Raw genomic sequence first — 13,267 nt, forward strand, 5'->3', positions numbered from 1 at the left:
TGTTGATGATTTAACGGCCGTGAGTCGAGCTGATGTGTGATAGAGACGGGCCGCTGCCCAATCTAATGTCACAATCATCATTCTGCAGAGCGTCAGACGGACACAATGCATTCTGGGCTCTTTTGTCGCTCTTTGGACGGGCAGAAGCACAGCGGCACACAATGAAACCCAATTTCCTGTCATAAACAATCCGTTATCGGGCCGCTCAGACAAAGCAGCTCATTACAGCGTGACGACACACACACACACACACACACACACACACACACACATACACACACACACACACACACACACACACACACACACACACACACACACACACACAATCCAGAGAAGAGCAGCACTGCACCGGAGTACACACTGTTAACCAGAATTCACATTTATCTCTATAGTGCTTTATTCAGTGATGATTGTTTCAACAGCTATTAACAATCCTCTTCATTAAATGAAATGAAACGGAATGATATTAAATATAAATGTTAGATAAAAAATTGAAAAATTGAAATGTAGCTTTGGCAACTAAATTAACACAATACGTAAAAAGTAAGAAAAAAAAAAGAAAAAGTAAAATTACTAATTTAAAAAAAATGTTAAATAATAACAGAGTTTAAAAAAATAAAATAATAAAAACCAAAAAGCTAATAACTAAATAAATAAAACAAACTAAATTTTAAAATTATGTCTCACATGGGATGAAGAGGATTAAATAAGTGAATGTAAAAAAAAACTGAGAATATGAAAATAATAGCTATGTAAAAAAATTAAAATAAAATAAAATAATATATATACACACACACACACACACACACACACACACACACACACACACACACACACACACACACACACACACACACACACACACACACACACACACACATTTAAATAATGAGAAATGCTGCATTGGCAACTGGCTGACAAAAATATGTTTGGGCAGAAGTAGTAATTAAATTCAATTAATAAAATATAAATAAACAAATTTATAGTAAAAAACAACAACAAAAATGACAAAAATTGCAAAAACAAATACTATTAAGCTCATTTAAAATATTAATAAATTAATAAATAAAATATATACTGATGTAATTATATAATATAATAAAATCCTGGACCACAAAATCAGTCATAAGGGTAATTTTGTTTTGGAAACTGAGATTTATACATAAAGCTAAAATGTAATTAAATTGAATAGAATTGAATCAAATTGAATTAAACAAATGTATGTATATATGATTCACACACAAAAAAACCACAAAAAATGACTATTAAGCTGATTTGAAAAATTAATAAATACTATTATATAAATAAATACTATTATATAAATAAATATATATATATCAATTTATATCAATGTATTTTTGGCTATTGCTACAAAATATACCTGTGCTACTTAAGACTGGTTTTGTGGTCCAGGGTCACATATAATATAATATAATAAAGAATGTGAAATACAGTGCATGCTCCTCATGATGATTTGATCATGCGTGTAATATCCTGTCACTCGAGTGTGCGCTGAACCACACAGAAATAACATCAGTCCTGAAATCAAATCAGTGTTTCGGACCTCTCGTCTTCATTGTGTGTTTTACATCATTGGCTGATTGTGTGGATGAATGCATGACATCTGAGCCTGATGCAGTTCAGACTGTATCTCTCATCACCTGTAGATCCTCATCAAAGCTGCACGAGCAGCAGAATAGTCTCATGAGTGGAAATAATGTGTGTTTGACTGCTAGTGTTGGTTTTTAAGAGCTTGACTGATATAAATACACACACTCGCTTATAAAGTGAATGAATAATGAATGAACCCCTGCTGAACTCTCTTTATAACACAACCCAACCACACAGAGCTTTACACTTCACCTACACCACACTTCAGACTCATTTGTGTCCGTGTCGGATGACATTCACCTCTTGTGTTTTGCAGCATAATTAATAGCAAAGGAACGGCGTTGAATCAGAACTCACCCGCGAGTAGACGACCTCCAGTGAGATGTTCTGCGGTGGAGCGCTGGGCACTGCGGAGACACAAACACACACCGCAATCATCATGATGAACGCTAATGTGCCCCACGGGTCACCTAATGGCCCTGGAGAAAGTTAACCGGTTTAGTTAAGTTAGTGAATCTATCTCTATTCAGCAGGACACCAGCAGATGGATGTTCTTCCATCAGAGGAACACAATCAATCCGTAAATGAGGCTACAGATAACCAGGCTGTATCAGAGATGCTCTACAGGTCAGGAGGTTATCTGAGGATTTGCTACATGTGTTTGGACTAATAGTTTGGAGACATGATTAACCTAAACACTGTGTGTGTGAGAGTGTGTGCATGCATACGCATTTGTACAGCTATCCCTGTGAGGGCTGATTTGAGTTTTAGACAATCGGAGTGAGGAAAATTTGGTAAAGTGACAACATTTTGGCCAGTCCTCAATTTCTGAGATCCCTTTAAAGGCCTGTTTGAGGATCAAGACTTGGTTTTAGGGATCAGGTTATAATTGGGTAAAGGTTAAGTTTAGGGCAAGGGTTTGAGTGAGGCACTTAGTTCTGATGGGTAGGTTTACGGTAAGGAGCTAGAGATTGCATTGTGTCAATGTACACTGGCGTTCAAAAGTTTGTGTGCGCATGCATTGTGTGTGTGTGTGTGTGTCTGTGTGTATATATGCATGTATGTGTGAGTGTATGCATGCATGTTTGTGTATGCATATATGTGTGCATGCATTGTGTGTGTATGTGTGTGTGTGTGTGTGTGTGTGTGTGTGTGTGTGTGTGTGTGTGTGTGTGTATATGCATGTATGTATGAATGTGCATGCATTGTCTATGTGTATAGGCATGTATGTGTATGTGTGAGTGTGCACATGCATTGTGTGTGTGTGCATGCATTGTGAGTGTGTGTTTGTGTATGCATGTATGTGTATGTGTGAGTGTGTGCATGCATTGTGTGTGTGTGTGTGTGTGTGTGTGTGTGTGTGCATAAGCATGTATGTGTGAGTGTGCATGCATTGTGTGTGTGTGTGTGTGTGTGTGTGTGTGTGTGTGTATATATATATATATGCATGTATGTGTGAGTGTGTGCATGCATGTTTGTGTATGCATATATATGCGCATACATTGTGGGTGTGTGCATGCATTGTGTGTGTGTGTGTGTGTGTATATATATGCACCTATGTGTGAGCGTGTGCATGCATGTTTGTGTATGCATATATGTGCGCATGCATTGTGGGTGTGTGCATGCATTGTGTGTGTGTGTGTGTGTGTGTGTGTGTGTGTGCATGCATATGCATGTACGTGTGAGTGTGCACATGCATTGTGTGCATGCATTGTGAGTGTGCATGCATTGTGTGTGTGTGTGTGTGTGTGTGTGTGTGTATGCATGTATGTATGTATGAATGTGCATGCATTGTGTGTGTGTGTATGCATGTATGTGTGAGTGTGCACATGTATTGTGTGAGTGTGCTTGCATTGTGAGTGTGTGTTTGTGTATGCATGTATGTGTATGTGTGAGTGTGTGCATGCATTGTGTGTGCATGCAGTGCGTGTGCAGGCATATGCATGTATGTGTGTGTGCGCATGCATTGTGTGTGCATGCATTGTGTATGCATATTCATGTATGTGTGAGTGTGTGCATGCATGTATGTGTGAGTATGTGCATGGATGTATGCGTGAGTGTGCATGCATATGCATGTATGTTTGACTGTGTGTGTGTGTGTGTGTGTGTGTGTGTGTGTGCGTACATGCATTGTGTCAATGTATTTCCTCACAAATATAGCTATACAGAGATGTGTGTACATGCGTAAGCATGTACATGCGAGTGTGTGCATGCATGCGTGTGTAAGCGTGTGTATGCATATGCATGTATGTGTGTGCGTGTGTGCACATGCATGTGTATGTATGCCTATGTGTGTGTGCATGTATGCATGTTTGTGCATCCATATGTGTGAGCATGTGTGTGTGTGCATGCATGTGCATGTGTGTGTGAGAGAGTGTGTGTGTGTGTCTGTAGAATGCCATCACACAATTTCATTAGCGTGACACGAGGGCCTTTAATTAAGCAGTGAAATGGGGAAGGAGCAGCATTGGCTCATTTGAATCATTCTGCCGCACGTCTCTAATGGAAGCTGACACGCAATAAATTCCCGCAGCCTCTTAGAGCCGCGCTGAAGCTAATGCAAAGAGACACTGCGGCCAATGAGAGCGAGGCACGCGCGGGTTAAGCTGCTCGCACACAGACATCTGGAGAAAATCACGCCAATATGAGACAAAGAATCAGAGGAGTGCATGATGGGAATGGATCAGAGCGAGTGGGAGAATGCAGCAGGTCTGAGCAGCATGTTAAGAAGCTGGCGCTCGTCTCGCTGTCTCTCTTAAAGAGCCACGTGCCGCACCTCCTCATTTTACATCAGCTATAAACCAGCGCTCCACTGATGGGATTTTTAACGACCGGCGCTGATTTCAGCACTGCGGGCTGCACTAACATTACAGGACAGAGACAAATTCACAAAATGCATTTAAATATTAAATTGGGCTTTTATAATAAATATACAGTGATATAATTTATTAAATATAATACAATAAAATGTCCACATCTCTGCACTCCATTTGAGCGGCGACCCATGACACATCTGAATCTGCAGGACGACATCGACAGCCTCCATTCAAACAATTCAAGCTGGGTGATGCTGATAAGAGCCGGTGATTGAATCTTTGAGAATTACTGCAAACATAATCCGGAGGTTAACACATAAATCAATAGCCTGATGTTAGACGGCTAATGAGAAGGGCTGCTGGGAAATATAACCCGCTTTAACACTCAAACGCTGCTGCGGCATTGAGCTGCTGCTATAACAGTTTGCCTTCAGGCTATATAGAACCGGCGAGGGACGAACGAACGGACGGCGTACAGCTTTAACATCAGAAAACTCAAGCTACATCAAATACAACTCCAGCAGACTCAGACGATGCAGAGACAGATATTTTTATTTTATTTCATTTTATAATTTTATTAGTATTTTTAAGCATTTTGTTTCATTATTTTTTTTTTAACCTTTTTTAAATTTATTATTTTTAAACGTATTTTATTCGATTTTAAACAGGTTTTATTTTATTGTATTTGATTATTTTTTATGCATTTTGTTTTATTTTTTAAAACTGTTTTATTTTATTTTATTTACCTTTTTTATTTCGTTATTTTTAAACATATATTATTTTTTAAAACAGGTTTTATTTTATTGTATTTGTTTTTTCACGCATTTTATTTTATTTTTTTATTTTTTTTAGCTTTTTTATTTTATTTTATTTATTTTTTTATTTTTTTAACTTTTTTAAACATTTTGTTTTGTTATTTTTTAACCCTTTTTTTTAAACCTTGTTTTATTTATTAATTTTTACACATTTTTTTTAAACAGGTTTAATTTTATTATATCTGATTATTTTTTACACATTTCATTTTATTTTTTAAATAACTTTATTTTATTTTATTTTCATCCAAATGAAAATTCAGGAAAATGTCAGGAAGGCATGTGTGTATGTGTGTTTTCTCTCTCTCTCTAGATCTTGAAATCTGAGAGTGCAAATTTTGCAAATTTTTGATTGATATTTTTTTTTTACCTTTTTTATTTTAGATTTATTTTTGACGTTTTTTATTTTTTAAACAGGTTTTATTTTATTGTATTTAACAATTTTTTACACATTTTTTTTTTTTAAACTTTATTTTATTTTATTATCTTATTTTCATTCAAATTTAAGTGTACACCTTCTCCCGGACAAATCTGATGCAGCAATACCAGAATACATTGTGACACATTGAGCCAAGATGGCGACTATGAATAAATATATTCATTTTCTGATCAGGAAGGTGTGTGTGTGTGTTCTCTCTCTGTCTCTCTCTCTCCAGGGACTCTAATTGAATTTAGAGGGAAGATCCCGGCTGGTTGGTGAATAGAGATGCAGTGGAGCTGCAAGCAAATCAAACGTATTTGAAATGTCTGCTGTCAGACTGTCAGAGTTGAGTGACACGCCGTGAAATTGATTGACGCTTCAGATGTGACGGCCTGAATATTACCGCCAAATCAAAGCCATCATTAGTGTGTGATTAACTGAAAGGCTTATGGAAATATCTTCTGAACGCTGTGACCTGATCGCAGTCACGAATCATGGGTTTGTTAGAGATTCAGATTTAGACTGGAATGTGTGTTTCAAGGCTGAAGGATGCCCTCAAATCCTTCTGGGAAATATGTAACTGGAGTTGTGAAGACATAATTATGATGCCAGATGCATTAGTCACTTTGGTCAGAGTAAGAGGCCAATGTACAGGGTTATTTTAGTTAACTAACACTAACACAAAAATAAAACTCCATTTAAAGACAGTTTTGTTACTTGAAATATCGTTAACTCAACTCTAACTTGGTTATCTTGGTAACTAAAACAACAAAATCACTAAAACTTTAACTAAAATTTAAAATAAAAATAGAAAATATAAAAACAAAACCTGATATTTAAAATATATTAATGCAAACTTTCATAGCATATCAATGGCATTAAAATCAAGGTTATTATAGTTAACTAAAACTAAAAGCATAAATACATTTTCATGACTTTAAATAAAATAAATGTTAATTGAAACTAAAAATCTTTCAACTTTGATTTCAGCTTTTTTTTTCATTTAATTTAACTTGATACTAAAATAACTAGAACTGAAATAAAATGAATGAAAACTATAATAGTTTTTTAATGGCTATATAGTTTTTATACTTTTTTCAGTTCTACTTATTTAAAATGAATGAAAACTATAAAACTATATAGCTGTTTAAAATTAACAAAAACAGAAAACAGAAAAATGCAAACTACTTCCCAATATTAATAAAAAATGTAATACTAAAATCGAAAAATTAAAGTAAAAGACAAGAAAAAACCTGCAAGATTTTGTAACTCTGCATCTACAAAATGAATAAAGAATGTGTATCAATTTATAAAGGTGTTGTAAATGAATTGTCATATATTCTATATCAATGTTATAGTACCATTTTGTACAACTAGTTTTTTCTTCTTCTACTGATTTCAATAAATTTACTGTAATTTTCTCTCAAGGATAGTTGGTGGTAGAGTTGACTAGTCTTACCGTCTGAGAGCGTGGTGATGAGCGTGTCTTTATCGGAGAGGCCGGGTCCGTGCCGATTGACCGCCAGCACTCGTAACGAATACTCCGTGAACTTCTTCAGTCCCTCCATCCTGTAGCTCTGACCCACGACCTCCACGTTCTGACCAATAGACCACAGTCAGAAAACAACATGCTAATGAGCCTTCAGTAAGCCCCGCCTTACAGACACTATCGACCAATCACAAGCACACAGACATCAGCAGCTTTACCAATCCAGCTTCTGTAACAATATATCATAACATTGTAAAATACTTTTCTAATGTAAGAATGAAACAGGTCAGATTTGTATAAAGGCACTAATAAAAAACTTGTCACGATTTTGTTACATTTCACAATTTCATGATTTTGTTCAGACTTGCATTGGGTTTTTTAATATTAAAATGCTGGATTAATATAGCAGCTTTCAGTGTTTAATTCACAACATCAAACATTCAATTTTACAACTTTTCATGATTTTGTTCAATTTTACAACTTTTCATGATTTTGTTTACAGTTTAACGACTTTTCATGATTTAGTTCAATTTTAACGACTTTTCATGATTTAGTTCATTTTTACAACTTTTCATGATTTTGTTCAATTTTACGACTTTTCATGATTTAGTTCATTTTTACAACTTTTCATGATTTTGTTTACATTTTAACGACTTTTCGTGTTTAAGTTCAATTTTAACGACTTTTCATGATTTAGTTAATTTTTACAACTTTTCATGATTTAGTTAATTTTTACAACTTTTCATGATTTAGTTCATTTTTACGACTTTTCATGATTTAGAAATTTTTTCAACTTTTCATGATTTTGTTCAATTTTACGACTTTTCATGATTTAGTTCATTTTTACAACTTTTCATGATTTTGTTCAATTTTAACGACTTTTCATGATTTAGTTCATTTTTACAACTTTTCATGATTTTGTTCAATTTTACGACTTTTCATGATTTAGTTCATTTTTACAACTTTTCATGATTTTGTTTACATTTTAACGACTTTTCGTGTTTAAGTTCAATTTTAACGACTTTTCATGATTTAGTTAATTTTTACAACTTTTCATGATTTAGTTAATTTTTACAACTTTTCATGATTTAGTTCATTTTTACGACTTTTCATGATTTAGAAATTTTTTCAACTTTTCATGATTTTGTTCAATTTTACGACTTTTCATGATTTAGTTCATTTTTACAACTTTTCATGATTTTGTTCAATTTTAACGACTTTTCATGATTTAGTTCATTTTTACAACTTTTCATGATTGTTACATTTTAACGACTTCATGATTTTGTTACATTTTAACGACTTTTCATGATTTGTTACATTTTACAACTTTTCATGATTTTGTTACATTTTAACGACTTTTCATGATTTAGTTAATTTTTACAACTTTTCATGATTTTGTTACATTTTAATGACTTTTTATGATTTAGTTCATTTTTACAACTTTTCATGATTTTGTTACATTTTAACGACTTTTCATGATTTAGTTCATTTTTACAACTTTTCATGATTTTGTTACATTTTTACGACTTTTCGTGATTTTGTTCATTTTTACGACTTTTCATGGTTTAGTTACATTTTAACGACTTTTCATGATTTAGTTCATTTTTACAACTTTTCATGATTTTGTTACATTTTAACGACTTTTCATGATTTAGTTCATTTTTACAACTTTTCATGATTTTGTACAATTTTACAACTTTTCATGATTTTGTTCAATTTTACAACTTTTCATGATTTAGTTCAATTTTAACGACTTTTCATGATTTAGTTCATTTTTACAACTTTTCATGATTTTGTTCAATTTTACGACTTTTCATGATTTAGTTCATTTTTACAACTTTTCATGATTTTGTTTACATTTTAACGACTTTTCGTGTTTAAGTTCAATTTTAACGACTTTTCATGATTTAGTTAATTTTTACAACTTTTCATGATTTAGTTAATTTTTACAACTTTTCATGATTTAGTTCATTTTTACGACTTTTCATGATTTAGAAATTTTTTCAACTTTTCATGATTTTGTTCAATTTTACGACTTTTCATGATTTAGTTCATTTTTACAACTTTTCATGATTTTGTTCAATTTTAACGACTTTTCATGATTTAGTTCATTTTTACAACTTTTCATGATTGTTACATTTTAACGACTTCATGATTTTGTTACATTTTAACGACTTTTCATGATTTTGTTACATTTTACAACTTTTCATGATTTTGTTACATTTTAACGACTTTTCATGATTTAGTTAATTTTTACAACTTTTCATGATTTTGTTACATTTTAATGACTTTTTATGATTTAGTTCATTTTTACAACTTTTCATGATTTTGTTACATTTTAACGACTTTTCATGATTTAGTTCATTTTTACAACTTTTCATGATTTTGTTACATTTTTACGACTTTTCGTGATTTTGTTCATTTTTACGACTTTTCATGGTTTAGTTACATTTTAACGACTTTTCATGATTTAGTTCATTTTTACAACTTTTCATGATTTTGTTACATTTTAACGACTTTTCATGATTTAGTTCATTTTTACAACTTTTCATGATTTTGTACAATTTTACAACTTTTCATGATTTTGTTCAATTTTACAACTTTTCATGATTTTGTTACATTTTAACGACTTTTCATGATTTAGTTAATTTTTACAACTTTTCATGATTTTGTTCAATTTTACGACTTTTCATGATTTAGTTAATTTTTTACAACTTTTCATGATTTTGTTGTTACATTTTACAACTTTTCATGATTTTGTTACATTTTAACGACTTTTCATGATTTAGTTCATTTTTACAACTTTTCATGATTTTGTACAATTTTACAACTTTTCATGATTTTGTTCAATTTTACAACTTTTCATGATTTTGTTACATTTTAACGACTTTTCATGATTTAGTTCATTTTTACAACTTTTCATGATTTTGTTAAATTTTTACGACTTTTCGTGATTTTGTTCATTTTTACAACTTTTCATGATTTTGTTACATTTTAACGACTTTTCATGATTTAGTTCATTTTTACAACTTTTCATGATTTTGTACAATTTTACAACTTTTCATGATTTTGTTCAATTTTACAACTTTTCATGATTTTGTTACATTTTTACGACTTTTCATGATTTAGTTAATTTTTACAACTTTTCATGATTTTGTTACATTTTAACGACTTTTCATGATTTAGTTCATTTTTACAACTTTTCATGATTTTGTTCAATTTTACGACTTTTCATGATTTAGTTAATTTTTTACAACTTTTCATGATTTTGTTGTTACATTTTTACGACTTTTCGTGATTTTGTTCATTTTTACAACTTTTCATGATTTTGTTACATTTTAACGACTTTTCATGATTTAGTTCATTTTTACAACTTTTCATGATTTTGTTACATTTTAACGACTTTTCATGATTTAGTTCATTTTTACAACTTTTCATGATTTTGTTACATTTTTACGACTTTTCGTGATTTTGTTCATTTTTACAACTTTTCATGATTTTGTTACATTTTAACGACTTTTCATGATTTAGTTCATTTTTACAACTTTTCATGATTTTGTACAATTTTACAACTTTTCATGATTTTGTTCAATTTTACAACTTTTCATGATTTTGTTACATTTTAACGACTTTTCATGATTTAGTTCATTTTTACAACTTTTCATGATTTTGTTCAATTTTACGACTTTTCATGATTTTGTTCATTTTTACGACTTTTCATGATTTAGTTAATTTTTACAACTTTTCATGATTTTGTTACATTTTAATGACTTTTTATGATTTAGTTCATTTTTACAACTTTTCATGATTTTGTTACATTTTAACGACTTTTCATGATTTAGTTCATTTTTACAACTTTTCATGATTTTGTTACATTTTTACGACTTTTCGTGATTTAGTTCATTTTTACAACTTTTCATGATTTTGTTACATTTTAACGACTTTTCATGATTTAGTTCATTTTTACAACTTTTCATGATTTTGTACAATTTTACAACTTTTCATGATTTTGTTCAATTTTACAACTTTTCATGATTTTGTTACATTTTAACGACTTTTCATGATTTAGTTCATTTTTACAACTTTTCATGATTTTGTTCAATTTTACGACTTTTCATGATTTTGTTCATTTTTACGACTTTTCATGATTTAGTTAATTTTTACAACTTTTCATGATTTTGTTACATTTTAATGACTTTTTATGATTTAGTTCATTTTTACAACTTTTCATGATTTTGTTACATTTTAACGACTTTTCATGATTTAGTTCATTTTTACAACTTTTCATGATTTTGTTACATTTTTACGACTTTTCGTGATTTAGTTCATTTTTACGACTTTTCATGGTTTAGTTACATTTTAACGACTTTTCATGATTTAGTTCATTTTTACAACTTTTCATGATTTTGTTACATTTTAACGACTTTTCATGATTTAGTTCATTTTTACAACTTTTCATGATTTTGTACAATTTTACAACTTTTCATGATTTTGTTCAATTTTACAACTTTTCATGATTTTGTTACATTTTAACGACTTTTCATGATTTAGTTAATTTTTACAACTTTTCATGATTTTGTTCAATTTTACGACTTTTCATGATTTAGTTAATTTTTTACAACTTTTCATGATTTTGTTGTTACATTTTACAACTTTTCATGATTTTGTTACATTTTAACGACTTTTCATGATTTAGTTCATTTTTACAACTTTTCATGATTTTGTACAATTTTACAACTTTTCATGATTTTGTTCAATTTTACAACTTTTCATGATTTTGTTACATTTTAACGACTTTTCATGATTTAGTTCATTTTTACAACTTTTCATGATTTTGTTAAATTTTTACGACTTTTCGTGATTTTGTTCATTTTTACAACTTTTCATGATTTTGTTACATTTTAACGACTTTTCATGATTTAGTTCATTTTTACAACTTTTCATGATTTTGTACAATTTTACAACTTTTCATGATTTTGTTCAATTTTACAACTTTTCATGATTTTGTTACATTTTTACGACTTTTCATGATTTAGTTAATTTTTACAACTTTTCATGATTTTGTTACATTTTAACGACTTTTCATGATTTAGTTCATTTTTACAACTTTTCATGATTTTGTTCAATTTTACGACTTTTCATGATTTAGTTAATTTTTTACAACTTTTCATGATTTTGTTGTTACATTTTTACGACTTTTCGTGATTTTGTTCATTTTTACAACTTTTCATGATTTTGTTACATTTTAACGACTTTTCATGATTTAGTTCATTTTTACAACTTTTCATGATTTTGTTACATTTTAACGACTTTTCATGATTTAGTTCATTTTTACAACTTTTCATGATTTTGTTACATTTTTACGACTTTTCGTGATTTTGTTCATTTTTACAACTTTTCATGATTTTGTTACATTTTAACGACTTTTCATGATTTAGTTCATTTTTACAACTTTTCATGATTTTGTACAATTTTACAACTTTTCATGATTTTGTTCAATTTTACAACTTTTCATGATTTTGTTACATTTTAACGACTTTTCATGATTTAGTTCATTTTTACAACTTTTCATGATTTTGTTCAATTTTACGACTTTTCATGATTTTGTTCATTTTTACGACTTTTCATGATTTAGTTAATTTTTACAACTTTTCATGATTTTGTTCAATTTTACGACTTTTCATGATTTAGTTAATTTTTTACAACTTTTCATGATTTTGTTGTTACATTTTACAACTTTTCATGATTTTGTTACATTTTAACGACTTTTCATGATTTAGTTCATTTTTACAACTTTTCCATGTTGTTTGCACATTAATGTGTGTTGGCAGTTTGTGTACACAACCACCCTACAATGATAAAAATCCACCCAGTGGTATTTTTTTAATCTTTCAAAGTAATATCACCTTTTTAAAATCAGTTCATTCTCAGCTTCTTGTCAGTGTGACAAAACCCATTTGATTGACATGAGCGTCGTACCTTAGCCCCGCCCTCACCGAGCTGAAACAGTCTGAATACGATCGCCATTGTGAGACTCAGGTGCAGAGGAAGACTCTAATTGAGCGATTGAGGTGTTCTGTTGTTGGATGTAATAATGAACATAGCAGTCGACATT

The 13,267-nt window shown here is 30.6% G+C and overlaps 1 protein-coding gene across 1 annotated transcript in view; it reads right to left on the minus strand.

Moving 5' to 3' along the window:
• The window catches only part of dcc (DCC netrin 1 receptor), a 185,484-nt gene that overhangs the window by 76,842 nt on the left and 95,375 nt on the right, over positions 1-13,267 (minus strand). The window contains exons 12-13 of the mRNA XM_073840175.1: positions 7,123-7,261; positions 1,972-2,021 (exon numbers count right to left, since the gene is read on the minus strand). Of these exons, the coding sequence (XP_073696276.1) occupies positions 1,972-2,021; positions 7,123-7,261 (189 nt within the window). The remainder of the gene's footprint in view (positions 1-1,971; positions 2,022-7,122; positions 7,262-13,267) is intronic.

Source organism: Garra rufa, chromosome 5 (genome assembly GCF_049309525.1).
Source record: "Garra rufa chromosome 5, GarRuf1.0, whole genome shotgun sequence".
Taxonomy (NCBI): Eukaryota; Metazoa; Chordata; class Actinopteri; order Cypriniformes; family Cyprinidae; genus Garra; species Garra rufa.